At 41.6% G+C, this 26,994-nt stretch overlaps 2 protein-coding genes across 2 annotated transcripts; both read right to left on the bottom strand.

The window, feature by feature from the left end:
• Positions 1 to 590: 590 nt before the first annotated feature.
• cfap57 (cilia and flagella associated protein 57) lies at positions 591 to 9,397 on the bottom strand (the record flags this gene model as incomplete). The annotated part of the gene is made up of 21 exons (XM_083971271.1): positions 591 to 764; positions 1,332 to 1,475; positions 1,620 to 1,754; positions 2,134 to 2,250; positions 2,455 to 2,598; positions 2,717 to 2,875; positions 2,983 to 3,156; positions 3,240 to 3,430; positions 3,516 to 3,609; positions 3,814 to 3,969; positions 4,254 to 4,415; positions 4,561 to 4,734; positions 4,960 to 5,172; positions 5,412 to 5,525; positions 5,647 to 5,812; positions 6,001 to 6,140; positions 7,286 to 7,438; positions 7,519 to 7,693; positions 7,875 to 8,134; positions 8,790 to 9,103; positions 9,241 to 9,397. The coding sequence occupies 21 exons, from the start codon at positions 9,395 to 9,397 to the stop codon at positions 591 to 593; spliced, it is 3,516 nt and encodes a 1,171-aa protein (XP_083827397.1).
• A 1,502-nt stretch (positions 9,398 to 10,899) lies between these two features.
• On the bottom strand, positions 10,900 to 24,484 carry efcc1 (EF-hand and coiled-coil domain containing 1). Its single transcript, XM_083972057.1, has 8 exons — positions 23,711 to 24,484; positions 22,127 to 22,566; positions 14,247 to 14,392; positions 13,773 to 13,908; positions 13,511 to 13,667; positions 12,118 to 12,276; positions 11,510 to 11,579; positions 10,900 to 11,363 (listed from the first exon to the last, which is right to left on the bottom strand). The coding sequence occupies exons 1-8, from the start codon at positions 24,389 to 24,391 to the stop codon at positions 11,230 to 11,232; spliced, it is 1,923 nt and encodes a 640-aa protein (XP_083828183.1). The 5' UTR covers positions 24,392 to 24,484; the 3' UTR covers positions 10,900 to 11,229.
• Between the last annotated feature and the right edge of the window lie 2,510 nt (positions 24,485 to 26,994).

Below are 26,994 nucleotides of genomic sequence, written 5' to 3' on the forward strand. Positions count from 1 at the left end.
AAGTCATCTGAAAGAACAAACAGTTAACACTGAATCATGCAATTTAACAGTTAAAAATTATGGAAATGGGTGAGTGAGATGGTTGCTCTCTATCAGGTTATATAGAATATTGAGCTGTATAGATGTGTGGTCAATGTGGGATGTAAGGGACTGATGCTGATCTGATCAAACTAACTAGTTACCCAAAAGCCTTTTATACTTACTTTTGTATGCCTGTGTATTTTTCTTTGTATTTGCACTCTTATGCCACATACTTTTTTACGTTTGCTTTATTCGCAGCAGGTCCAACACATGGGCTGATGGGAGCTTGGAGGCATCTAGTGATGTTTTTTCATGTGTACAGAAAATTCAGGTCATTTTATATAAATAATCAAAGTGACAACATCAAGTTACAACTGTCCACGTTCTTTATTCATAATCAGAAATAATAACATAATATTTCAGGTCAACTTTGACCTCTAAAGCTAAATCATGATTTATGAGAGTGGTTCATTTCCAGTCGCTAAAAAATGCAATTCATATAAAGGCTGTGAAATTCTCATTATTTGTCTCGGTGCAACCCCTAATGATGGACGATGTTGTCGAAGAAATCAGTTGACGTCTTCATGTTTAGGCTCCTTTTCAGGTCCTTCCTTGGAGAGGGGCCTGGCCTTTTTGGTCTTCTGGTACATGGTCAGCTGAGCTTTGTAATCTTTAACCTGATTCCTTACCGAATGCAGCTCCTTGCGCAGTTCATTGATTTCAGTAATTAAAGTTGAATTGTCCTGCAGAGATGGAAATCACCCAAGTAATCAGAATATCTTATGCACTGTACCAACATTGTCTCATTTGGTTGATTTTTTTTTTTGCACTCTTTAATTTTATTTTTGTTTATAACACGAACATCAGCAATGTAAATATTTCCATATTAACAATTTCCTATCCAACAAAATGTTTAACTAATGAGAAAATTAGTACCAGTGTATGTAGTCTGTCTGTGTATAATGTGCAATGTTCTTCTCATGTTGCTTCTCTCCCTGTAACAAAGCCAGTTTGGTCTTCAGCTATTCAGTGTAGATCTTATAATCATAAACATTTTATAATCAATCGGTGGATTGATAGATTGCAAGGGTCTGGCAACCAACTGGGGGAATTATTTTTCTGTTGTTGCAAGTCCTATCTTGATCAATAGATGGTGGTATTCTGCTCATTCTCCACTGACTCAACATTTAGACTAGACCATTTATACATAAATCTTTGGGGAAAACAAAGATGTAAATACTTTACAAGGAGGATCATCTGTGCAGTGACAATGTTCCCCAGACCTACAGTTGGTGTTATTACGTATCTACCTTCATGATCTTGAAATAGGCTTTCTCTTGTTCCGCAGTGGACTTGGTCAGCCTCGTCTTCAGACTGCTGACAGTCTTCTCCAGGTGTTCACGCTGACGACAGAATGTGCTCTGCTCTTCTTCATCTACGCTGCTCTTCTCCACCTTGGAAACAGCACACACAGTTTGTTTTCTCTGTACTTTTCACTACAAAAGGCTGCAAACCAAACTAGACCTAAGAATTACTCCCCCTTGAAAGAAAGCCGACAGGCAGCTGGAGAGGGATCTACTGTATGAACCTGCACTCACCCCATCGGCCTGCGATACGTAGCGGGCATAGATCATCTTTATGCTGTCCTTCAGTTTCTTTGGCTCTTGGATGAAGCCAACACAGTCGTGGAGATCTGACTTGAGCCGCTGAAGATGTGTCTCCAGATCCTTCAACTGGCCACAGAAAACATGTTAATCTACATTTAATTGTATCATGTATCATTGTATCATCAATGTAATCATGTAGAAACATTTACAGCCATCACTGACACTTTTAATATATATTATAAATATGTATGGTAGTGTTCTTTTAAGATGGACTTAATAAGTGTGAAACTATTTGATATAAATCTGGGCAAAGTAATACAGCTCAATGTGAACATCTGCCACACATCTGTCTTTGAGAAGCGAAATCAATGAGAGGAGACAAAAGCAACCCTCCACTCAACACTTGACAATATTAATAATTTACTGGCTCTCCAAAGCATTTAAAAAACTGAAAGGTTAGCATATAGTGATCATATGGAGGTAGGTGTTGAAGGTGTGTGCTGACTTTCTGCATCTCCCTCTGCATCTCCTTCTCTCTGGTCCCCAGTTTCAGCCTCAGGTCAGAGACGGTGAGCTTCAGCTGAGTGTTGCGCTTGTCAGTTTGCACCAGCTCCTCCTCCAGCTGTCAAAGAGCAGAGACGGCACATCACTGTTAACACCACACAGATGTTTTATATTGAACGTTCATTTGCTACAACAGATATCAGATTTCTGTGCTGACGCTGGAGTCTTCTGCCATCTACTTTATTCTTCTTTTCAAATGTGAAACTGAGTACACCTACAGAGGGTTTCTGAGCCTCCAGATGAAGCCATCATCCTAACACACCTGTTGGATCCTCTCCTTCTTCTTACTGATGTCTTCTTGTTGAGGCTCAGCCTGCATCTTAAACTCATTCAACTGGAATTCAAGAACAAACTTCAGTTTCTCCAGAGCCTGGTTCTTCTTCTTCAAGCCAGAGATGGTTTCATCCTGCATGAGCATGATCAGGTGGAGAGATTTTAGTGGAAGAGGTTTGTATAAGTTTGAGTTGACTGATTCAAACACCATAGAGTGTTAGCTAATGTAATAATGCTCTGTACTCAGCCACCTTGTCCTGGTTGGTCTTTTCATGTCCGGCAATCTGCCTCTTCAGGTCCTCGATGTCACTCTCCAACGAACGGATCAAACCCAGCAGCCTCTGTCGCTCTTGCTTCAGCTTGTCTATATCTAAGCACCTGTCATCGATCTGCCTCTGAAGACTGTAGAACTGAGTGAGACACAAACATGATGATGAGAGAGAAGCAGACACATTTAGAGGCCACTGACAAGCTCAACGAAAAGCAAATCTTCGTTAATTGAAGAAGGTTTTCTCACCTTTTGTGCCATGATACCAGTCTCTGCCTGCAGACTTGTGTTGGTCGTTTTTTCTGTCTTTAGTTTCTTCTCATACTTGATCTGGATGTCATGGATCTTCCTGTCTTCATCCTCTTCTACCTGCCTCATGAATTCTTCAAACTCACGGGTCTGCTGCTGTGCCTCCTCCTGACACTATAAAAATAAAAACATGACAAAATCAAAGTGGCCATCCCAGTTCTAAGCTCTGCCACCTCCTCCTGCTCTCGCTGACTGACCTGAGCCAGGTCCTGAATTTTCTCCTGCAGCTTGGCCTCTGAGCACTGTGTCAGTTCCTCTAAGGCTTGGGTTTTGCTCTCCTCTGCAGCCTTCAGCTGCTTCTCATAGTCCTCTTGCATTCTTTGATACTTATACAGAAGGTCCTGGTATCTCTCATGCTCCACGATCAACTTCTGGCTGTATGATAACTCTGTGTTTGAGAGACAGATGCATAGACTGATATTTATAGAAAGAAAACACACCGACTCTTCACACTCATCCTGTCCTCATCTTACCTAAATCCTCTAGTTCTTTGGAGTTTTTCAGAGAGACTTCTGCTGAATTGTCCTGGTGCTCACGCTTCTGCTTTTCCATCTCTGCCTTCATGGACTATGGGAATAGTACATAAACGCACAATAATTAAAAATTATAAAAAAATAAAAATAAAAATAAAACATTCCAAAGGCAAAAGGAACAACCATGCTGATTGAATGCAGGCAAATACTGCACACAGCTAAATCTAGATATTAACATAAATGATGCATAGACTGAGTTATGTCTGGAATATCGCTGGTAGGTCTGTGACCAGCAGACCTGCTGTGTAGTTTGCAGAGATTCTATTTGCTGGGTGAACTTGTCAGAAATCTCCTTCATCTTTTCATTGTAGCTCATGTCCTTCAGGCGGAGCTGGTACTCATTCTCCATCTGCAGCTCCTCCAGACGCATCTTCAGCTCCAGCATGTTCTGCGTCTGTAACACAGACAGACAGGAATGTAGAGCTGAATGATATCAACCGGTGTCACAAATTTTCAGTTTGACAACAATAACCTGGGAAAATGGCTTCTCCCTAAGAAAATAAAATATATTATCTTTCTGAAAAGTACGAATAATTTGGATGTTGACTAGAGAGACAAACATCACTCTCATGGACTGTAGTTGTAATGAGCTACACATCATCCATCACACAATGTCCGTCAAGATCACATTATGTTCTGTTTAGACATATTTCAAGCAGCTGATGTGAACACACAGACCTGCTCCTCCAGGTCAGACTTGGTTACAAGAATCTCCTCAGTGTGGATGATCTGCCTGTTGCTCTTCAGCCCTCGGCCCTCCTTATCAATGATCTTCCACATTGACAGACAGCCATCTTCAGACACTGTCAGCAGGAGCTGATCATCATAAGTGATCACCATCTGAGGAGGTAAAAGGTCTCTTTTGTTATATAATGGGTGACATGACAGATCATTTCTGGTTCCCAAAATATTCCAACACTCAAATCCCACACTTCTATGTTAGTGTTTTGTTTTGTGAACAGTGTTCTTCAACACTGAGACCCACCTTGGTAACTGGGCCACAGTGGGCCTGATACATGATCCAGTCTTTCTGGATGGGTAGTGGGTATTTAATTGTCCTGATGGATCCACTGGAGGTCCCGGTGAAGACGACTTTACCAGAGTGAGACACCGCTATCGCAGTGTGAGCTACTTCATCAGCAGGAATCTCCTTAAGTACCTGAGGAACCAACAACTGAGTTTTACAGAAGAGAATATTGTCCTGCACAATGATGATCAAAATAATAAATTCAGCTTTTTGTTTTGTTTTGTTTTTTATATATTTTTTAAAATCACAAATAGAGTAAAGTACATATTTCTTATTTAGTGAAGATGATTTCAACTCAATCTTTTGGTCTCAGGACACACAGCTACAACTAATTATAAGGACGTTGCTCCTACTTACCTGACAGTCTTGGATCTCCTTCAGTGTGAGGTCACTGCCCACAGCCAGGATGGTCTTGCAGTCTGAAGAGAAGGACACATCTGTGTAGCTACAGGACTTGAGGACGCTCTCTGACTCACGCTTGCCATTCTGTGTGTTCCACTCATACACCGCACCATCCATCCCACATGACACCAGTCGGCTGTCATCCAGGCTCCATTCAATGCCACGTATCTGCCAAAAAAGAAAAACTGTCTAGTTAGACTAGTGAGGACTAGTCAGACCGATGCGTTACGAACTGATGAAGCCCCTTGGATAAAAGGCGAAACGTCTTCCTAGACAAACACATTCAATTTGTTGACCAGAGATAACGATGACCTGGATGAATGAGAATATTCACAGACTGTCTAGTTAATTACAATAATGAGCATGTGTCTGTTGGAGAATACATTCTTATGTCTCTTATGACTCACCTTTCCATTGTGGCCTTTCAGATTGAGGACATTGTCGAAAGAGGTGACAGAGTAGATGTGAATAACATTTCCATTTACGGCTGCAAACATGTGGCCACCGTGGCTGAAAGCACACTGAGGTGTGGAGAGAGGAAGAGAATTAGAGTTAAAGAGTGCAGCATAATGTAGCTTTTCTAATAGCAATTCAAGTTTGCTGAGTAAACACACAGTCATCACCCACACATATATACATCACCTCTCTGCAGCAGCGCACAGTGAACTCCTTGAAAGGGCGGATCTCATCGATGACCAGGTTCATCAGTCTGAGTTTGTCTGAAAAGCCCACGAGGATGAATAGGCCAGTGGGGTGCAGAGCCACGCTGTGCGCCTCTTCCTGGAACTCCTTGTACAGCTCCAACACTCTGATATTTTATAGCAAAGCAGAAACATAGTAGCATGTTTTATATGCATTAAAAAGTCCCAGCAATTTTCTTTCTGTGTTGTAAAACACATTGAAGCAATTTATTTATAGCTTTTTGACAAAAAATCCCTGAGAGTATGTGGTGAAATGATGTGCACACTCGACAGAGACACAACAACAATGGCCTACTTTGTTTCATAGTTCCAGATGCGGACAGAGTGGTCCAGAGAGCTGGTGGCTACGAGGGGCTTCCAAAGGCAGATGGATAAACCAGTGATGGACTTTGAGTGGAAGGACTGGGATAGGAACTCAAACTGTGGTGGTTCTTCCTAAAAGGTTGCAGAATGTACATCTCAGATCTAAACGTTGTTTTGATGTCTACAACATGCAAGAAAGAAATACAGTTGAAGGCAGGTAATGGTAAGAATGTGCTACAAAAGCAATGGAGGAGGATAAAAGTACATACCAGCATTTAAAAGGGAAAACAATAAACAATGGTAACACTTTACTTGTTGGGTGGGTGCATAGCACATTCATAAGACCTTTCATAGGGTGTTCGTAATGCATTCACAAAAGCTTGATAAGGCATAAGACTCAGCATTGCTATGGAATAATGTACTGGGATTTCTTTTCAAAATAAAAGTCCCCTAATTGCACCTGGGAATACAAAATAAAATACCGCTATTTATTTAACATTCCATTGCAAGGGTTCATGAAGGCCTCACAAAACAGTCACAAATGCATAGTGTCATAGAATTGTGCCTTATGAAGCCGTCGTGAATGCATTACAAACACTTGTGAAAGGTCTTATGTATGTGCTATGCACCCACCAGTCAAGTAAAGTGTTACCAAAAAGATAAAGAATATGAAATAATCAGCTTAGGTGAGTTTAGTAGAGGTGTTAAGGGTGGTTGTAGTGATTGTGTGCGGATGCTGGTAGTAAATGGCACTGTCTTACAATATGCAAGGGGCTGCATTGTCATGGTTGTTACTCTTCATCAGAGAAACAGGTCCAGGAGGGTATTTTGGAACATTTGGGTAACTGATCCATGACTTTTGAACTTATTAGCCACCAAAAAAAAAACATCTTTTACACCTAAAGAAGATTCTCCAACTCTGGAAAGACAGATGAAGGCAGACAATGGATCATGTGGTATATCGAATAATCAAATTCATGTTCAAAATGAAGCAAGAACCAGCTAGGATCATATCCAGCACCCGCATACATACATGTATAGTTAATGGTTATTATGCAGATGTTAAAAAACAACATACCAAGAATGTGTGCTTGCACATATTTGACTGGCCAACACAGAGCCCTATCAGCTTACATCAGACTGCACTGTGGAAAAAGTTATCTGCTAGACACCAGAGCCTTCAGCATTAGGACCCCCGCTAGTGCAATCTCCTTGTCTCATATGTCTCTTTAATGCAGCACTGGTGTTGGTGACAGTGGTGCAGGTGACAGTACTACCTTGTTGATGTCCACAGAGGACAGGCTGATGCTGTACAGCTGTCCTTGGTCTGTACTGATGGCCAAGGTTTCCTCTGCTGGACTGAGGCACATGGTGTCAATCTCCTGGCATTCAGCACGGGTAACCTCATTAACGTATTTGTCTGGTGGAATCTGACAGAAAAGAGGACACATATAATCACTGCATTCAGAAACCCTGCAGTACCAGTGTTGCCAGTAGCATTACGCTTTACCTGTATCTCCCTGCTCTTTCTGTAACTGTCCTCCTCCGTCTTTTCAAATAGACAGACAGTGCCGGGACCCATCGAACATGCAAATCCTTTGGAGTGGGACAGGATGGCTGTGATACAAGAGACAGTTGGGGCTTCATGCACGTTGGTGTCTTTGATCTTCCCCATCTCCACTTGCCTGGACAGTTTTTAACAATTATAAGAAGTGGTTTCACAAAAAAAAACTATAAAAGCTGGTCTTCATGGTTGTTTTTGAAACATACATTTAAACATTAGGAAAAAGTGGATTTGTTAGGGATTATTTCCATCATAACTGTGTAATCTAACGACAGATATAGTATCAATGTGGAAGAACTGACCTGTCAGACTGTTCATGTGCGGCCTTGGAGGCTGTGCTGATCTCTTTCCGCAGCTCTCCAAACTCAAACACCAACAGCCTGCCTGTGTCTGTACCAGCGATCATCTGCTCCACTGTCATCCAGGTGTGACACAGGAAGTTGATGGTCTCCACCTTTGGGAAGCTGCTCTGTTTCAGGGCTCCCTCTGAGTAGCGGAACAACTTGAACACACCAGTTCCACTCACACACAGCTGCGTGTTGTTGAAAGGGTTGAAGCTGACCTGAGGAAAAAAGCATCATTTTGTATCACACACAACAACAATTCTGTTTCTTGACCTTTGACCTCTCTGCATTGTAGGGTCCAATGAGATCAACGATGTCAAACCATCATGGCAGAGAGCGGCTCAGATTGTAATGTTTGTGCTTCTCTGACCTGGACATACACAGTTACCTGCTGCCCACTGACGTTTCTTCCTCAGCCATTTTCATTTTTCGTATCATTTTTATTTTCAATATTAATTGATATTTCATTTAACATTTTGTCAATATGTAATGATATTGAAATTCTGTTGATTTCAATTTGACTGCAGCAGAAATGCACTTTTTTTTCTATCATTCTGTTTTGACTGTGTTTTTAACTGTTTTGAAAGTGTGTTTGCATTTGAAAAATGTCCTGTAAAAAGTTTTGTGTTTTGCAGGTGGTGGACTAGTAACTGGGAAGTGTGCATGAATTTTGGTGACTGTGGTCATTGAATGCATTTTGTGTTAGCAATGAAAAGTGATTCACAGTTTGCTCCATATGGCCTTCTGTTTTGCTGACTGTGTTTAAGAGTTTTAAAAATGTGACAATTCAGTTTCGACCAATGTAACCCACTGTAAATAGTATATTATGCATACCAGCTGGATGCTGCTCAGTCACAGCATGAATGACTTTACCTGGGTGACAGGATTATTGGAGTTACTGGTTTTCACCGAGGCCAGGACTTTCTGCTTCTCCCAAAGCCAAAGGATCAGCATCCAGTCCGGACCACCTGCTTGGCCGATCAGGTACTTGGAATCAGGGGAGAAAGCCAAGCAGACAAACTCTTGAACAGGCATTTCCCCAGCAGTCAGGACTTTTCTCTTTCTGCCTTGCTCATGCTGTAGGTCATACACTGTGATGGTGGCCTTCTCACCGCCCTCTGACACTGCCAGGTACCGCCGGTTGGCACTGATGGCCATAGCACGCATGCCTTGGCTTTTCTCTGTGCCTGTACAGACAAATAGTAATACCAGCAGAGGCCAAAAATGAAGAAAACAAAGTAGTATTTCGTGTTTCACAAAGTTTTAAATAAGTGTTTCATCGCGATGTGTAACGTTAGCAGTCAACAATCATTAAGCGGCCTACCTGGGATGAACCTCTGACATCTTTGGACGATGTTATAGCGCACACAGTTGTTTCCACAGGGGAAAATGACAGTTTCCTCATCAAAGAAACACAAATTATTAGTCACTCCTGTCCGTAAACCGAACATGAAATGGGGCTGAGCAACTACCGTGGCCATGTTTACAGCGTGGTCGGTCTTAAATATTATTTTTTTAAATTATAAATTGTCCATAAAGACAGACACTTTCGCCGACAGAGCAATTCAAGAACAGATGCCACAGTGAGCAGGTATGCTATGTGATTAGCGTCGCGTCGCTAGGCAACTCAGGAAATCACGCGAGAACCTGGAAACTCGAGTAAAGTTCCCATGTTAAATGCTGTGAAACTGACTATTGTCCTCAAGAGCACAAAACATGTATTCACAATGTCTTATCATATAAACCTAGCAAATGGCCCTCGTCTCTACCTTTACTCATAAAACGTGGAGTTTGGCTGATAATTTCTGATGTTCGTTGCTTTCTAGACGGGCGCCTCATCTCGCGGGATTTCAATGGTTGCTGAGTGATGTGGTACTAAGTTACAGTCCAAAAGTAGTAGGCCTAGTTTCCAGGTGTTTAATTGAGTAGGCTCAAATATTAACATGCCGTGGGCTACTAGTACTTTAAATATTATAAAACATAGCACGCACGTATTCCAATACATAGCTTTGAGAGCTGCATGATAAATATAACAATTTATAGTTTTTGTGTTGTTTTTCTCTTATTTTAAAGTAGCCTAGAGTTGAGACCTTTTTTGCAGTCAGAATAGCGTTAGGCCTACTAATCTCAACAGATTTTGTTGTGTGTAAAACCTGGGAGTGAAATTAAGTGTAAAGCATGTGATGGTAAAACAGAGACAGGCCAGTTATTTGATCATCTAAGACAGGAAATTAGAAAGTGAACTGATGAAATTTGTCAAATTTAGGATATTTGTTCATTGTAGCTACAGTCATGGTATGCTGAAATTCAGTATTGATGAAATTACTTAGTTTAATCGTTTATTCACTATGAGATGAAAGTCTGTAATTAAAATGATCACTACAAGTCAACCTCTACCCAAAACAATAGATCCATCTGGCATTTAAAAGCATAGGCTAAGCTTTAACCACAAGTTTTTTATGCTTGCTACATGGGATCAGGTTGTTTTGAGTTGGTGGTGGTGAGAGTTACTTTAGGCAGTTGATTTTCACACAATAAATAAATCACAGTGATCCAGAACACATACTTAAAACACTTTAATGGCATGACTCAGTGATATTAGTGAGTGGTCTTGTATTTAAGGCTCATGATAAGTGTCTTGTTTCAGAGAGAGCATTTAATTAAAGGTAAACCTGCTTTATTATAAAAGAACAGACATAAGGGAGTTATATAGCAGCTTAGACACTGCAGTTAATTAATATAATCATTACCCTTGTGTGGGGCCAGATGCTGCATGACGGTGCAGTAGCATTTCCCAACGTGACTGATATTAATAAATAAACCACTTCAATATACTATTAAAGACCACCAATGCCTGAAACAACACTATGTTTTCTGAACTTTGTCCAAATTAGGTTTCATGATCTCTGTGTTTTGCAGAGGTGTTTACTGACAAAGCCTTATAGATTGAAATACAGCTTCCTCTATGTTGTCTCAGGCATATTATAATTCATAGCAGAGGTTGAAAATATTTCACGCTGCTTTATGCTGCTTTAAATGTTAGCTTATTTAAACATTTCACATTCAAAATTATGGTGTGGAGAAATAAAAATAAAAAAAAATCCTTAGGGACGGTGAAAGAGTAATGTGCAATAAAAGCTCTTGACAAAAACATGTTTAAACAAGAATTTACTTTATATGTAATAAAGTCCTTTACTACAATAATTAACATTCTAGACTAATATCCCTTGATAGATAATAGGGTCTGGGGAGTATAAAAGCTACAGTATAATACACTATATACATCAATCAGCCCAGCAGGTGGCAGTCTTGTTTAGCAGGAGATGATGAGAGCGTTCAGAGACTGCTGACTCTGTGTTCGCTCCAGAGGTCCACCAGTCGACAGGATCTCGCAGGCAGCCAGTTCATGATAGAGCGCGTTGAGCACCTCCAGAATGTGAGCTTTTCCTGTACAAAAACAGAGCAGATGTGACCCGATGGGAATCATATTACAAGGACTTAATTGAATTCCCTGCCCTGAGTAACTGTAAGTTTTCATTACCGTGTTTCACAGGACTTGCATTGATTTTATTGAGCATGTGCGCTCTACTAACCGTGTTGTGGGTCGCTGCAAGACTCCAAAGTGCTGAGCAAGATTTTCCCGAGAGACCTCCGTGATACGTTCTGAAACAAGAGCAAGCTGTTCTCAGATGACTATCAGGCAATTAACAGGCACTTAACAGACAGTCTGTTCAGCAAGTGAAAATAATGTCTCTGCGATCTTTAATCATTCTGTTATCATTCCTCTGGTTGTGTCAGACATCTGCTTGCCCACTCAACAGGTCAAAGTGGACATTTGATGTCAGAGTGTCAATAAGTTAATGTCTCTATGGAGGCGTGTCCTCAAACAATGCTAGTGAATACTTTCAATCTGTTTGTCTCTCTGATGACCGACCAGAAAATCCCTCCAGTGGATTGTGGGTGGATTTTGTCTGAGCTGCCAATAATGCAAAGTGATTTTCATTACTTTGACTTCCAGTCTAGAGTTTTAGTTTGCATGATGGTCTAAGCATTGTTTGTGAAACTTTTATTGGGTTAAAAATCAAAACAATATGTCTAGATCTTGGGAAATCGTGAAACATGCTGAATATCACAAAGCCTCCATTATAATGAGCTTCAGTTCTCAAGACTCAACAGTGCAATTACTCTGACTGTGACTAACCAGGTCTCTGAGCTGCTGCAGGAGCTGCAAAATGTCCACAAGTTTCTCTTCCACCAGTGACAGGCGAACCCTCTCCGTCTCCAACATCTGCAGCTCCATCTGAAGCAGCTCAGTCTCCTCAGCCTTCTGCTGTAGCTCCTGGACCAAAGAATCCTTCATCTGAAACACACAACACAAGTCAGTCTGGCTTAAGTATAGTATAACCTCCTTCTGCATGGAATAAGGCAGCAGCTGGGTGTCGTGCTTCATGATAATCATGATACAAACACCTTATATAAACAACAGAGACACTGACTTATATATACTGTATATACACACAAAATGATTTCTTCAGGCAGGTGGGGACTGTAAAGTTTTTGCAAACATTGCTCAGAAAAGAGGATGTGGTGCATTTGTTTAGTTCTACTTTGAGCTGGAGATTAACACACATTTGGTGCTCAAGTGCACGTTTCCTGCAGCAGGACAGTGTATAGAAGATTAAGATAAACTACTGTAGGTATTTGGTATTAAAGGGACATGCAACCGTGTACAACAGCGAGGCTGACAGATGAGCTCTGTGGCACAAGCCAAGGCATTAAACACACACACACACACAATACTGACAAATACTCCATAAAAATATACAATACCATCAACACTGTCCTCCAAGTCAAAAGCAGGAGAATATGCAGTTTTGAAATATAATATTTCTATCCTATAGGCCTGCTAAACATAATAATTAATATATATCCCGTATCCAGTCATTTTCAGCCCATATTTTTAGGTTTGTCTGCCAAAAATGCTGGAATTCCCTGTAGTGCACCTTTACGTCACAGCACATTGAAGGACAAAGGTCTCACCCCACACATCCTGCACATAAACAAAGCTTCACAGTCAGGACTTTGTTTGGTTTTAACTTTTCCTGTCTGAGTGCTGAGACGTTCTGGGAACACATTACGTCACGATTCCCCTTCTGCCTGTCTTCCTGTGTTGTGAAAATACTACTCGACTGTAACGGGAGAGCTTTAATTTATGATATTCTTCAGTGTCACTCGGGACAAGGGGGAGTGTTTCTGTGGTCGGCTCCACTAAGAAGCAGCTGCGAACACCCACCCACACACGCATATGCAGAGGGAGGCTGTGCTCTGCTGCTGGTGGTTTGGTTAGGTGGGAGCTGTATGGAACTAGCTGTGGTTTTGCTTTTGAAGCCCTCAACTTTCATAACAACCTTTCCCAGTCCTCTGTAATCTAGTTTAACACCATACACACAGCCACAAAAAGCCTTAATGATGTAAAGCAAGGCAGAGCACTGTCCAGAGAGAACAGTCCACTGCAAATGGATCCAGCATAACAGGGTGGAGGATGCTGCAGTAGCCCACCCTGGTGTGATGGATGTCTGCGGTGGTTTTTGTACCTGGTCCATGTTTATCTCTGCCTGGCTCTCCTTCAGCTCCAGCTGCTTATGTAACCTGGTCACCCTCTCCAGGAGCTCCACCACAGCGCTGCAGCTCTCCTCGCTCCTGGAACTCCCAAAATTGGACATCAGCTTCTTGAAAGCCTTGTCGTCGCACCTGGTGAGAAGAACACAAGACAGGAATTAGTGGATTTTCCAGGCTGCCACTGCCACCCCAATCCCCCCCTGTAAGTGATTCAGTAGCGTCAATAACTTGCAGTACCTTTCCCCACAGCAGGACAGCCGGGTCAAGATCTTCTTCACCTCGTCCACCTGCCTCTGTTGGTCCCCGGTCCATTTGTCCTCCTCCTCATCAGAGGCGGCCTGGCCCTCCACCGAACGAAACAGCTGCTCCTCCACTAGACCGTCATCAGGAATAGAATCATCATTATCACCATTATTATAGCAGTGCTAACCAAAGCTGTACAGCAAGAGAAGAAAAGTCAGCTTGTGACCAGAAGTTTATCTATTCATATCTTAAATTGGTGACAAAATTTTGGAGGGGAGAATTAACTTTCCACTTCATCAGCCACTGTGGCAGGCTTCCAGTTGCTCCTTGAATTATCAGGAGTAAAATTAAGTGTCCGTGTGTGCTAATTTGACTTAATTCACATAAATGCATTTAATCATTCTCTCTATGGAGGAAAAACACATCAGCACTGCAGTTTACTGGGTTCTGTGTCAGAGGATATCTCACTTTTGTCCGGGGTCGTCACAGCTCGCCCTGTTGGGGAACACCGGTCGTGTTGAGAGTCCAAGCAGCATCTCTGGCTCAACCTGCTGCCAGCGCTCTGCTGCTCTGCCCTGGTGCTGCTTGGGAGTTGTAGTTTTGACACCTCTGACCTAAAAGAGAGCACAGCCAGTTCATCACAGCTGTTTGACTGCAGGTTCTCTGTACATAAGCGACCCTATCTCTGCTGCTGTGAATGTTTTCTGACACTGACCGAGGAGCTAAAATTGTTCTTCAAATATGCAGAAATGAGAAATGTTCAGTCCAAACCGATTCCAAACATCAAAGAGAATATATCAAGTAACACAAGGCAGTATGTATTAAGCCACATCTACAACCGCCATGATAATTTTATAGAGGCCTGTGATGTTGTACGCCAAATCTGGGTGGGGTAATTGAAGCCAGACATTGTATCTTTCAGGCATTTTACAGTAAAGTGGGTCAATGGTAGAATGGAGCTATTAGTGTGTCAGAGTACGCTCGCAAGACGTGAGGTAAAAGCACTAGATGGAGTAAAATTGGAGAACAATGGTAATAATAATACTACATTAACGGTTTTCAAGCTGTGTCGGCTCAAACCTGCAGGTGAAAAGATGTGTAACATTTAATGTCCATATGTCATGTTTTTATATGCCATGGACACATTTAAACATTCACACAGAGAAAAAGTCAAACGACAGTTCACGTGAATCAATTCTGCAATGGTTTGAATGTTCTAGGTTTCTCCTGCTGTCTGCTCTTTTGTGTTGGGGGAAATCCGATAGGGGGCCTTCGTAAATCACTGAGTAAGTGTTTCCAGATGATGATGTCTTGCCGAAGAAAAAAAAAGAAAAAGAAAAAGAAAATCCGAAAAGGTTTTCAACAGCCTTACTCTGTGAAAAAAAGGAAAAAAGTCACGGAGCCCTCATGCTTATATCCTGCTGGCACGAGGCAGACTATGCTGTAAGACAACATTATACTCTGCATCTGTGTACCACTTTAGATTTCTTTGTGCAAAACTGGGGAGAAATGTCTGACCTCACTGAAGGTCAATAATTGCAGCATGATTTCAGGCAATCAATCAGAGAGTCGTGTTTAAGTTAGTGGGGGCCATGGTGGAGGAAAGACAGAGTTAGTTTATGAGAGCCAGCAGCTGCATTTGCACCAACATGGAGCCGGTGTATGGACGTGAACACACACAAAACTCTGCTGGTTGCTGTGGGAACGCATAGACTGTGGAATGGAGGGCTTTTTCAAATGCAGGCTTTCGGTGTGACTAATTGCACTTTAATTGACAGTGGCTGGAGAGAGACTGCAGCCTGTGTCCAGCAAATACTGTAGCAAGGCCAGAGCCTCTTGTTCAGTCCTTTGACGTGTATAGAAGGTTAAAAATGGCTTTGTGTCTTGAGAAACAAAAAAAAAGAAAAAGACTCCAACAAAAAAAACCTCACTTTTGAGGCCGTTAAACTGAATGACCTCTCCACTTTCACACAAAACTACTCTGATTTGTTTTTGACTGTGGTTAAGATTTATAATATTTAAAGAGGGTTTCTTGTTACATGGCTTGACAGTGATGAGCTATGATCAAGTGTTGAGTGGCGCTGCTGAATATGAGAATTCAAACTGGAAGAGCAGAAACACCTGAAAGTAGTCCAGACAGACATCCTGGATAATGCTCAGATTGTGGGATGCAGCAGGAACAGACAAAATCTGATCAGCATTTCATTAGACAGGCAACAGAACCTCTGCCAATGAACCAAATGCAAAAGCAGCATGGGAGAAGTCTGAACTGCCAAAATGAAAATGCTAATTCATTTACTTTGCTGACACAGAGAGAAAGAGAAATATGCAGACATTTCCAATCAACTCTTTTGGTCCACACTTACTAACTGTGTCTCTGGTTATGTAAAGTGCCTGCCCAGCGCCAAACAGGAGCCAGATACAGTTAGCGACTAGATGGTGTAGCATTTACCTGCAATATATTTCTTATAAGGAGTTGGCAGAGACTAAAACAAAGCCGAAAGTATTGTGAAAGCAGTTTTTAGCCTTGTTTAAATGATAATAGTTAAATTACAGCTTGAATAAAACCATAGCTGCTCTGCATCACACAGTGAGCAACATTAAAAACTAGCATAAGAAGAAATCTAATATTTTTGTCCACAGTTTGTGGAGACCAAACAAAGCCACAAGGAGAATGAGTCCAACACCCACATTTAGGCTACAGTAGGTGGACAGACGATAACGTGGCTCTGTGTCTGTTGAACTAGTAAATCTGTATGAGTTTGCTAATATATATTAGCCATACTGACTTGGATATATCCCAACAGAGTAGCGCAGGGAATAGAAGTTCATAAAGCAGATAGGTGACAAATCAAAACAGAATTTAGCCGTAAAAATGTTGTTGAAAACTTGAAATGATATTGCAGTTTTTGAAGAATTGAAGAAAAACATGGAGCAGAGTTTAACATTTCTTGAGCTGTCATATGGTGTAACATAGTAGCCATTACTATTCTTTGAAATAAAGGAAAAAGGCATCTTATCATTAGATCAGTATATGTTTGGCTTGACATTTAAACTCTTGGCAGAGAAACTAGCAGTATAGTTAAATGTATGTGGAAGCATTTTGGAGCCTATATAACGGAGACCTAATTATTATAGCATCCCCACAGGCACACACACAGGGGTAAACTTATACATGAAGAGCTCTATTGTGCTATGTCAGGGCATTTCTAATTAATAGGATCCTGTATTGTGCCCTATTAGCAGAGGTCTAGAGATGTTCTTTTGGCTTGTTGGGGGGTTCTCCAGCTGTTTGTTGTTACAGCCAGGACACCCCAAATCCTCCTGTGTTTATCACAGTGCACCACTGAAGTGAACTTTCCATCAACACACTGCCCCCCTCCTCCTCTCTCCATGGGGCAGTTTCCCCTTTCAGGTGTCATCTGTCAATGACAGTCTCCTTTTTCTGAATAGCTTAGAAAGAGGGGACGCTGTTAACTTGAGCTTGAACTTGAATTTCTTGTCTGTGCCCTGCAGCATGATGGAAAAGGATGAGGGGTCATGTTTACATAGCTGACGGTTATTAATCAAGTCCTCTCTCTTGTACAATGAGGTGTTCTGGGATACAAGTAAAGCAGCTTCAGGGATGCGATTGTTGTTTGCCATTAGACGAAAACTTAATCCAAAAACCAATGCCTGTAACATTTACAGAGAGTGGCTAAGCTTTCCTTTGCAAGCAAAGTGCAAAGAAACCCCCAAAGTCAAACAAACTAAGGTATTAAAAGTAGAGCGCAATATACAGCAAGAGAAGTCCAACGAGGGTGGGTGGCACAGGTTTATAAGATATTTTGTGTGTGATGTATTTCTGCTGATGTCAGCATACCTGCAAACCAGAAAGAGGGGGAGCAGGGGCCAGTGGTTCAATGTGAAAATGAGCCGGCTTGGCAGTGTGGGTTTTTGAAGGCAGGAACAACAGTAAGGCAGCAGCAGCAGAACCAGGTTTCACACATCCCACGAGTGTGTCTATTCTACATTATTTAAAGGGAAGGAATGCCGTGGCAGCACCTGCTCCACACAATGCCGCGGCTCTTGTGTGGAGGCAGATAAATGGTCTACTAGACCCTCCTCTTCCCTTCACTCTCGGGCACCCTGCAGGGAGCATGAAAAGGCTGGGAGATTATGCCTCCCCTGAGGCCTGCCTTGAGAGGGCCAGGGGTTAGAGGCATACAGAGAAGAAGTCTGCAGGCATGCCATTAAAACAAAAAGTGAGTTTTAAAATTGCACACTAAGGACACATGTGCTTTCTAGAAATCCCTGGACTATATACAGTGGGAGACCTGGAATCAAGAGGATAGTAAAGCAGAGGATGTCCTGGATAAAAGATGACCAAAGTTCATTTATGATTCTGTATCTCCATCCAATGTTTTCTTTAGGGCTCAAAAAAGATGGAAAGTTGAATGAAGCCATTCAACGCTTGAGGGTCATGCAAAACATGAATGTCATTTCATGAACAAACAGTCGAGTGTTTGCTTCTTCCTCCAGATGGTATGCTTTCCTCCCCCTCATTTCTTTTTGTTCCTCGTGCTGTGCTTCCTATTGTCTTGTCCCTCTGGTCCACAGACCTCTAAAGGCTACAGTGACTGATTTAAACGCCCTTTTACCCTGTGGAACTTAAAAAAACAAAAAAAAAACAGAACAAAAGTGACACTTATAGTCAACACTTTCCACAAAAAACTTTCTTGTGCTAATCAACTCCTCTTGAGTGCATGGCCTCCGCTCTGTTCTTACACACAATCCAAAGAAATCACAGACGTTATGCAACAACACCCACACATCTTAGGTTTCATTCTGACAACCACATTTTTTGAACCTCACTTCTGCTGGGATGTTGATGGAAAGTTGAAAGTGGATTTTCTAGATGAGGAAAATGTACATCAACAAATGACTTTGAAAAAAAGGAAATCAAGATGCAGATCACATGTAACAGGAACTGTTCCACATTTTAGGAAAAGTGTAATCAATTCCTTGCTGAGACTTACTGCAGATGTTAAGACTGGAGCCACTCATATAGTAAATATGAGGCTACAGCCAACAGTCAGTTAGCTTAGAGTATAATGCTGGAAATAGGTGAAACAGGGTAGCTATGTGAAGAAGTCACAAAGCCTTCATGTGCTGCTTGAAAAAAGATGATTTGTTTATTTATGAGTTGTGATGGTGCAGATTTTGATACTATTTGATTCAGAGGTTTCTGGTCTTTAGTCCATGCTAAACTAACAGCTGGATACTGTTTTGACTGCACAGAATCTATGCCAAGGAATCAGTCAGGGCCACATATTAGTGAATATTGTAGATAGAATGGTAATAGATGTTGGTGAATAAGCCACTCCAAATTTAGAAAAGGTGTCAGTATATTAGTCACAATGAAAAATTAAATTAAAAGGAATCCATGTCGAGATTTTTAAAGAGTAGCCTACTATCTGTGAATGCAGCTTGTTAGGACTTATAATTAGGTTTTATTGTTAGGAAACCTCTAGTGGTCATAGTAACTACCTTCTGGTTGAAAACAATATTTAACACGATTCCTTCATTCATGACATTATTTTAACACAACTTGGGCTGAAAGACCAAACTGTAACAGTTCCATGAGCGTAGCCACGTGTTTATTACTGTCACCATGATCATGAAGGTGTGGTGGGTGGCCACAGGTATGCACCCACCGGTACACAGCCAGCGCACCCTGCTTGTCTATTATTGTAACCAAGAGCATGACGCTCCACCACGCCTGATGCTATAGGAGGTGCTATTTCAGGAGGCATAGGAATAAGCAAAGTACATGGCCGTTCAGGTTACTGGACTTTGAGCATCATAGGGATCCATTAACCACTGACTGTCTCATCCTTATTTTCACTTTTATTTTTTTGCTTTTCGCTTAAGTAGATTCCACAGGACAGGAGCAGCGCCAGATCTCACCCAGCCCCCAGCCCTGTATCTCTGAGATCCAGCAGCATCCAAGCTAATCTCATTACTTGTCACAGCAGTTTAGAAATAAGCCACAGGGATAAAGTTACGGTTAATCATTTCAACAGATCCCTGGACACATTAGTGCGTCTCTAAACCCACTAGACATCTGACAGTGAGACAGCGTGGTGAGAGAGTCATAACTTAATTTTAAGATAAGGCGGAGTCTTAGTAAAGAAAGACAAAAAAAGCCTTGTATCTCACTCAAATCTTTTAAGACCTAAACTGGAACCTCTGTGTGTTCTCGCCTGTGCCCTTGGATCAGATGTGATTGAGCATTGAGGCCTTTAGAGGGAATATACATGGGGCTTGGTTGCTAAGATCCATAGGACGGGGGTGCCTATGTGGTATTGTTTATCTGGGTGCAGAGTGAAAGAAGTGAGACGAGATTGATGAGAAAGGCCAGTCTGTTGAGCTTCTCACTCAATGGAGCTCTCTCTTGACAAGTCAGAGCCTTTGTGGTGTTGAATTATTTGCCATTAGGGTATCAATGGAAGGGCAGTGAAAAGGCTTTGGAACGCAGTCTGCATAGATTAGGGGAGTTTAGGGTAAAAGGACGGGTATTGTGGCTGCTATATTTGTTACTTAGAACCACCTCCCGGCAGGTAGTAGTGAGGACTTTAATCATATGGGTCTGCTTCTGCATGACTGTGGCTTAGAGTTCATAATAACAGCATCATGTAGATGTTACAACCAGTTAGAGACATCTGCAATCTAAGAAAGCCAGACCTGCAGACACTGATTATATGGTTGGAGCAGGGACAACAGACACAGAGATAAACATTAAGCCAATGGCTTTGTACTTTAAAAGTCCAATTACACCCTTACTTCCACCAAAATGAATAGTTTTCCAACAGTAGCGGCGCTCAGGCAGGACAGACCTGCCACACACGATGCCTCTTAAATAAACTAAAACACAACAAGGCTGAAAATTGGAATAGTAAACCACATCATAAATAGCATAGCAGTTTTCCAGGCATGACGCCAGAGGTAAACAGAGTCATTTTATTCCAGAAGGAATTATAATTCATTATGGTTCATCTGGCCACAAAGGGCTCCCTAACTTTCCAAAACAAGCCTTTTCTTTTTCATGACATAATGAACAGTCAGACATTGTTTTGTCCAGAGTTTGACAGCTGATTGAACCACATGGAGAGGTTTAAAAAAAAAAAAAAAAAAAAAAAAAAAAGCTTAAGTCTAGTCCATCCCCTCTCTCCTTGACTTTGGGGTCGTATTTCTTCTGATGATATCAATTTTTAATCCAACTAAAATCTGAAGAAACTCCAACTCACCAGCATCACTTTCACTTACACCATCACTCTACATGACCTCTGTTTACTTTCTGTCTCGATGTGAATAATTGCATAAATAGAAATAACAGAGCAGACTTTTGGACTGTCTGTCCCAAAAGAAACTCGTGGCACTGCATTTTGTTAAACTCAAAGGTAGTTTTGTGAGTGAGAAAGATTAAAAGAAAAGATTTAATACGTCCTCATTTGAAACCTCCAAACACTTTAAAACTGGCAGTGACTGCTGAACAAAAACAGTAAGGCCAAAGCAGCAACAAGTCAGCTGTCAAAATCAGACGTTGGTAGATGATCCAAGACGCCCTTTTTTTAAGCATGTGTAAATCTTCATGGTTGGTCAGTGGTCAACTAGCATCGGCCTGGTTCCAGACTCCATGTAGGACTTTTTTAGTTTAATAATTCAGATAGGTCTGGTGTAGATCCATCTGAGGGAAGAATTTCCACCAGCTGGAGAAATAGCAACCAGTAAGGATTTTGCAGTGGTATTAACGTCATTTTCCTACATTGCCAGCTACTTTGTTACACTTGTGAAATATGTCGGCTGGAAACTGACGACAAGTGTGTGTAAGATTGATGCACCTTAAGCCTAGAAATTGTCGTTGGCCATTTGTTTAGGAACAAAAAACAACAACCATTCTTTAATCAGTGTAAAAACACAACTGGTGTATGTAGACTGTTATCCCCTACAGCGGCTAATGGCATGATGAAACCATGCCATGTGGCACATCAACTATATCACAATGTGCAATGTGCCATAAGGAATGAATAAGACTGCTAGCATACAAAAATGTATAATAATTAATGAGAAAGACAAATTGTTTTTGTGAGCATGAAAAAAATCTATGCTCCTAGCATCTACCACCATGCCTTTCCCTCCCAACAGTTCAAATACTACAATAAGTGGTTAATTGTATTAAGTTAATTCATACTGACTACAAAGTATTGAAATTGACATGCTGCATGCAACAACTCTTAACACATTACTTCCTGAACATACAGTATGTGTATTGTTGATGCTAAAATACCACACATCACAGTTTTTACCTGTAGTAGAGAAGCTCTGATTCCAGTTGGTGGATGTGTCTCTGCAGCACTGGCACATGACTGGCCTTGGCCTCCAGGTCCTTCACTTTGCCCAGTCCGCTGAGCAGCGCCTGCCGGGCCTCCTCTACTTTCCTCCTCATGCTCACCTGCTCCCTCTTCAGAGCTCGGTTGCAGTCCTCCAGAGCAGCTACAGTCTCTTTGGAGGTCCACAGCTCCTGTTCCAGTCTCTGGTTACACATCATAGCCTCCTCCACCTGTCGGTCTCTAGAGCTCTGCAGCAGTTCTATCTCCTGGATGATGCTCTGCAGGCTCTTAAGGTTGCTGTAGGTGCTGCTTTTCAGGTTACTGTTGCTGATACTTTTCTGGACAGCCTGCTTGTGGTGGGCAACGAAACAGCCTTCCTCTGATTTGTGTTTGGAGTGGCTCTTCCATAGTCCCACCTGCGAAGAAGAGGAACAGGTGAACTCAGGGAACTAGATCAAGAGATTACCTATAAATACTGAAATGTGCCGAGGCAGGTGCAACATATGGTACCACAACATATTAAGGATTAAAGATTAAGCATTTATAGTAGAATATGGTTTTATTTAAATAACCCAACAGTTTTAGAGCAACCAGGCTGTGAAAAAGCTCTTGATGGTAAGTGATTAATGGTCAAGGTGATGATAAAGTCCTAAACAGTGATAAAGTCATTAGTTGTGAATTATGATTCAAGGATATTGGATATTTCTCACTTTCTCATAGACCATGAATTCTGCAACTGTAATAAAAACATCAATGAAGGGTCACAGGTTTCAGCACCACTTTCTAACAAGGCACCTTTTATTGGGGGTTTATTGGTTGTAAGTAACGATTTGAAAGCATTACCCTAATTGATACCATATGTAACAGGTATTACTCATTAACAATGTTGTGTCATTAATAGTCACATTATCACTGATTTTTCTCAAAATGATCACTGTCTGACAAGTTTGTAGTAAGAAAGTTTGGTGAGCCATTAATAAAGTGTAATTACTTGTTGGTTAAAAAACAAAGCTGTTATAAGTGAAAATAAATAAATAATTTACTTAAATACATGTGTTGCCACGTTGTGAAACATCCAAGCTGGTATTTGCCTTGCCTCAGAGTGACACTTGATTTGTCCTTTTAGTTGGCCCTGTGGATAACACTCCTCCTGGACTGTTAGACTAGGCTACTAAAGACAGGCAGGACATCTAGACTAAATCCAACGTGCCCTACTTATGATAGAGCACCATTTACAAAGCTTTTATAACTTGTGAATAATGGCTACATTGGTTTCAAATCTGCCTCTGATGCTTAGCTATGATCCATAACCTGTGCCTGTCTTCTGACAACATGCCCCTCAGACTAGGGGCCAGCAGGAAACCTGTTCCTTCATACAAGGACTGCTATTGTCCCTCCCTGATATGTTTGGTGGGGGTTGGTATAATCCAACTTGGGGTTATTAGCCCTACTATGGAGAGGATCACGTTTAAAACTAAATCAAGAGTTTTGTAAGTTTTCCCGCTTGTGCCTCTCATACACCTCTTACTACTCTTACTTCTGCAGCACCAGCAGCCTCACCTGCAGAGCCAAACAGCGGGCATCACTGCTCTGAAGTGCGGCTCGCATGTCCTCAATCAACTCCCTCAAACTTGCATTCTCGTCCTCCAGTTTGGTTATCCTGTCCTCCGCTTCCTCCAGTGCCACTATCTCTTCATAGCACTCCTTGGTGCAGGAGCCGACCCTGCAGCCGGAGGCATGCCGTCCCTCCTCGGAGGAGGGCGAGGAGCGGCCGCTGACGCCCACAGACAGCAGCTTCTCTCGCCGCTTCAGAGGGCTCCTCAGGCGGATCTGAGTCTCTATGTGCTCGCTGTCCTTCCCCACCAGGAGCCGGCCGTTCTCATAATGACACCCCGCCTTCGTGCTGAAGTACCCGCAGAGTTTCGCGTGAAAGTGTCTAAAGGTGAGCTCGCTGGGTAAATTGTCCAAAACGCCGACGCACTCCGTGTCCTCTGAGTCTTTGTTCAGTCCCAGCACTTCACACAGGATGTTAAAGTCCTCCTCGGAGATCTTGCCTCCACCCTGGTAGTCCATATGATGGAAAATCTCCTGCAGATACTGATCCAGCCCGGTGGCCAAAACTATAATTTCGTTCTCCACTCCCCGGTCCAGTCCGTAATGGTAAGCCAGGGTGCTGACGATCCATTGTGTCCTGCGCGCTGGTCGGCTGTATGGATCAGTGGAGTCTATCGCATTCATCATTTCCACTGAGCAACATCATATTTCCACAAACTTACAAATGTTGCTGTGTTTTTGTCTCTTGCAGCATCCCGTGTGCGTCTCGTGCTCATTCACTCTGCAGAAAGTCTGGGGAAGAGTGGCGGAGCTTAAACGAGGCGTGTATTAAGACAGGGCAGATTTGAATTAAGCACTGCCCCCAAAAAATCCCCAAAACTAGGGGTCCCAGCTATGAGTCAGTAACATACACATACTATAACGGCCTCATACTAGCGCTTGCCTGAGTATAATTGCCACCAGGTGTGTAAACTTTTGTCATTCACATGGGTTAGACCTTGTTAAGATGCCCAAGAGACTAATAGGCTGTGCACCAGAGGTGGACTGTCTTTTTTTCAGTCAAGAATTTTTACAGCATGCTCTGTGTGTAAGGGTAAAACACAAGCTGGATGACCTGCAAGTTTTCTGCTATTAAACTCAGACAAAACTTTAGTTATTGTACTTGGCCCCAGACAGCTCAGAAACACATTACCTATCTAATGATATAGTTACTCTATAGAAGGCATTGTCCTGAGCTGCAGCAGGAATATAAACTGATCCAATTACTTTGGTCATTTTATGTCCGTTAATGTCAATATAACACCAACTTTAAAGACAGCCCCACATCTCAGTCGGCTTAAAACAGTCTTTTCTGATAATTAGCCCATAGTTATAGGGGTAGTTCTGCAACTATAGGCCAAGATTGCTCTGGGACTTCCCATGATGCAGTGAGCTCATCTCTCCTCCTGTTTGTATGAATTCATATCCCTGCATGTTACTAGCCTATATGTTGCTCCTCCCTTCTGTGGCTTATAGGTAACTCAGCCTCTCGAGGTGGAAAATCTGGATCCACCTTATCCACTGCTCCATGATCCTTCTCCACACCCACTGCAAAAAAAGACCATCTTTATTATTATTATCATAGATTTTATTATTATTAACAGACATCCCAATGTGCTAATTTCTCTTTCCTCTTACCCCTCCTCCTCCATGATCTCTCTCCCTTCTTCTCTCTTAGATGGAGCCTGATTCTGCTCAAAGATTCCTCCCGTTAAAAGGAAGTTTTCCTTTCCACTGCTGCCAAGTGCATGCTCATGGGGGAATTTGGGTCTCTGTAAATTATATTGTGAAGAGTACTATGCTTTAGTCCAGCTCTAAGTGCCCTGAATATAACTTCTGTTATGATTTGACGCTATATAAATAAAGGGAGGACTTTTTCCACATTTTGCAACTTGCTTTGTCTCTGACGTAATGAGCTTGCAGAGTTTTGTGTTTTTTTTCACTGGTAGGTTCTCAAAGTATATTGGCCGGAGTTACACAGATATCTGCTGTATAACAGTCTGTGACTGGATTTATGAGGTTACTGATTTTCCCTCTTGTGAATATTCATCAGTCTTGTGTGATTGTTGCACATAAATTTGGTCTAGGGCCTCTCCAGCCCCCTCAAGTCCCAAAAGCCAATAAATAATAGCTAATTTCCTTGACCCTGGAACAATAATAAAAACAAATAGGTAGCTTCAGTGTTAGGATAGGTGGTTAGAATAAAATCGATAAGGTAACATGTGTATTATAGCCTATAGGCTATTAGCTTAAGAAAATGCTGTAAAAAAAAAAATCTGAAATTTGTTGTGAAGGTCCTAGTATAGTTGTTTACATAAAGATAAATAAAAGGGGTTTCTAGGGTGAAGTGTGCACTCTTTTTTACCATATAAGCCTACTATCTTTGGGGTGACTTCCTTCCGGAGCGTCAGCTGTATTTCTCACTTTGAAACAGGCCCAGGAAGTTTGTTTGTTTTTTCTGAGTTTGACACCACAAACATACATCTGCTCCTATTATAAATTTGGGTTTATGTTGGTTATTCACTTTGTTAACATATTTTATATTTTTCATTAGTAAAATATCTGCTCCAGTTGGAGTCACACTTAATTTCTGTTGTATGGTCTTATTTGAATGGGAAAATGTGAAGAGGTCTGGGTGAAATCAAAATGAGCCAAAAATATTTGGATGGAGTGTAGGCCATTATGACACAGGCTATTAGTGAAATATAATTAGTTTTCCAGTGTGGTACCCAAGGAACCTGAATGTCAAATTCTGCTTGGACATATCCGTGATAATAAAACATCTGTAAAATTACTCAGGTTAACTTTTTTTTTTTTTTTTTTAGCATCTAGCCTACTTCTGCACAGTTAGGCTACTCATTAGATGTTACTTTACTAATTCTTAGATTCATTGGGCTACTATCCCATGATTCAATAGCTAGGCCTACTCTAAATTTACTCTAAATAATGTGTTTCTTTGTTTGTTGTGTGAAAGTTTGCCCCCCGTCCTAGTGACGGCCCTGGTCAAGACATTAGAATGTTATGAAAATAAAAGAAAGGTCCAGTTGTATCCTACTTCTTCACAACTGGAATGATTCAGGCTTCACGTCTAAACAAGTTTTGAACATTATGGCAGTTCACATCATGGATGTATTATATTATGTATTATTATATTGTATTATGTATTATGTTCACATAGGCTAAATATCAATGGGCATCTAAAGAACAGTGGCGGTCTAAAACCACTGTGTTGCCGTGGCAACAGTGGTGTT

The sequence above is a fragment of the Trachurus trachurus genome (genome assembly GCF_905171665.1).
Source record: "Trachurus trachurus genome assembly, chromosome: 5".
NCBI classification, from domain to species: Eukaryota; Metazoa; Chordata; class Actinopteri; order Carangiformes; family Carangidae; genus Trachurus; species Trachurus trachurus.

What these genes read in the sequence shown, in the direction of transcription:
- efcc1 (XM_083972057.1), bottom strand. Translation starts at nt 24,391, where the DNA reads ATGATGAATGCGATAGACTCCACTGATCCATACAGCCGACCAGCGCGC. An exon ending in TCAGAGCTTCTCTACTACAG is followed by an intron (nt 14,393 to 22,126) that starts GTAAAAACTGTG and finishes GCTCTCTTTTAG; the next exon opens with GTCAGAGGTGTCAAAACTAC. An exon ending in CAGAGATAAACATGGACCAG is followed by an intron (nt 12,277 to 13,510) that starts GTACAAAAACCA and finishes TGTGTGTTTCAG; the next exon opens with ATGAAGGATTCTTTGGTCCA.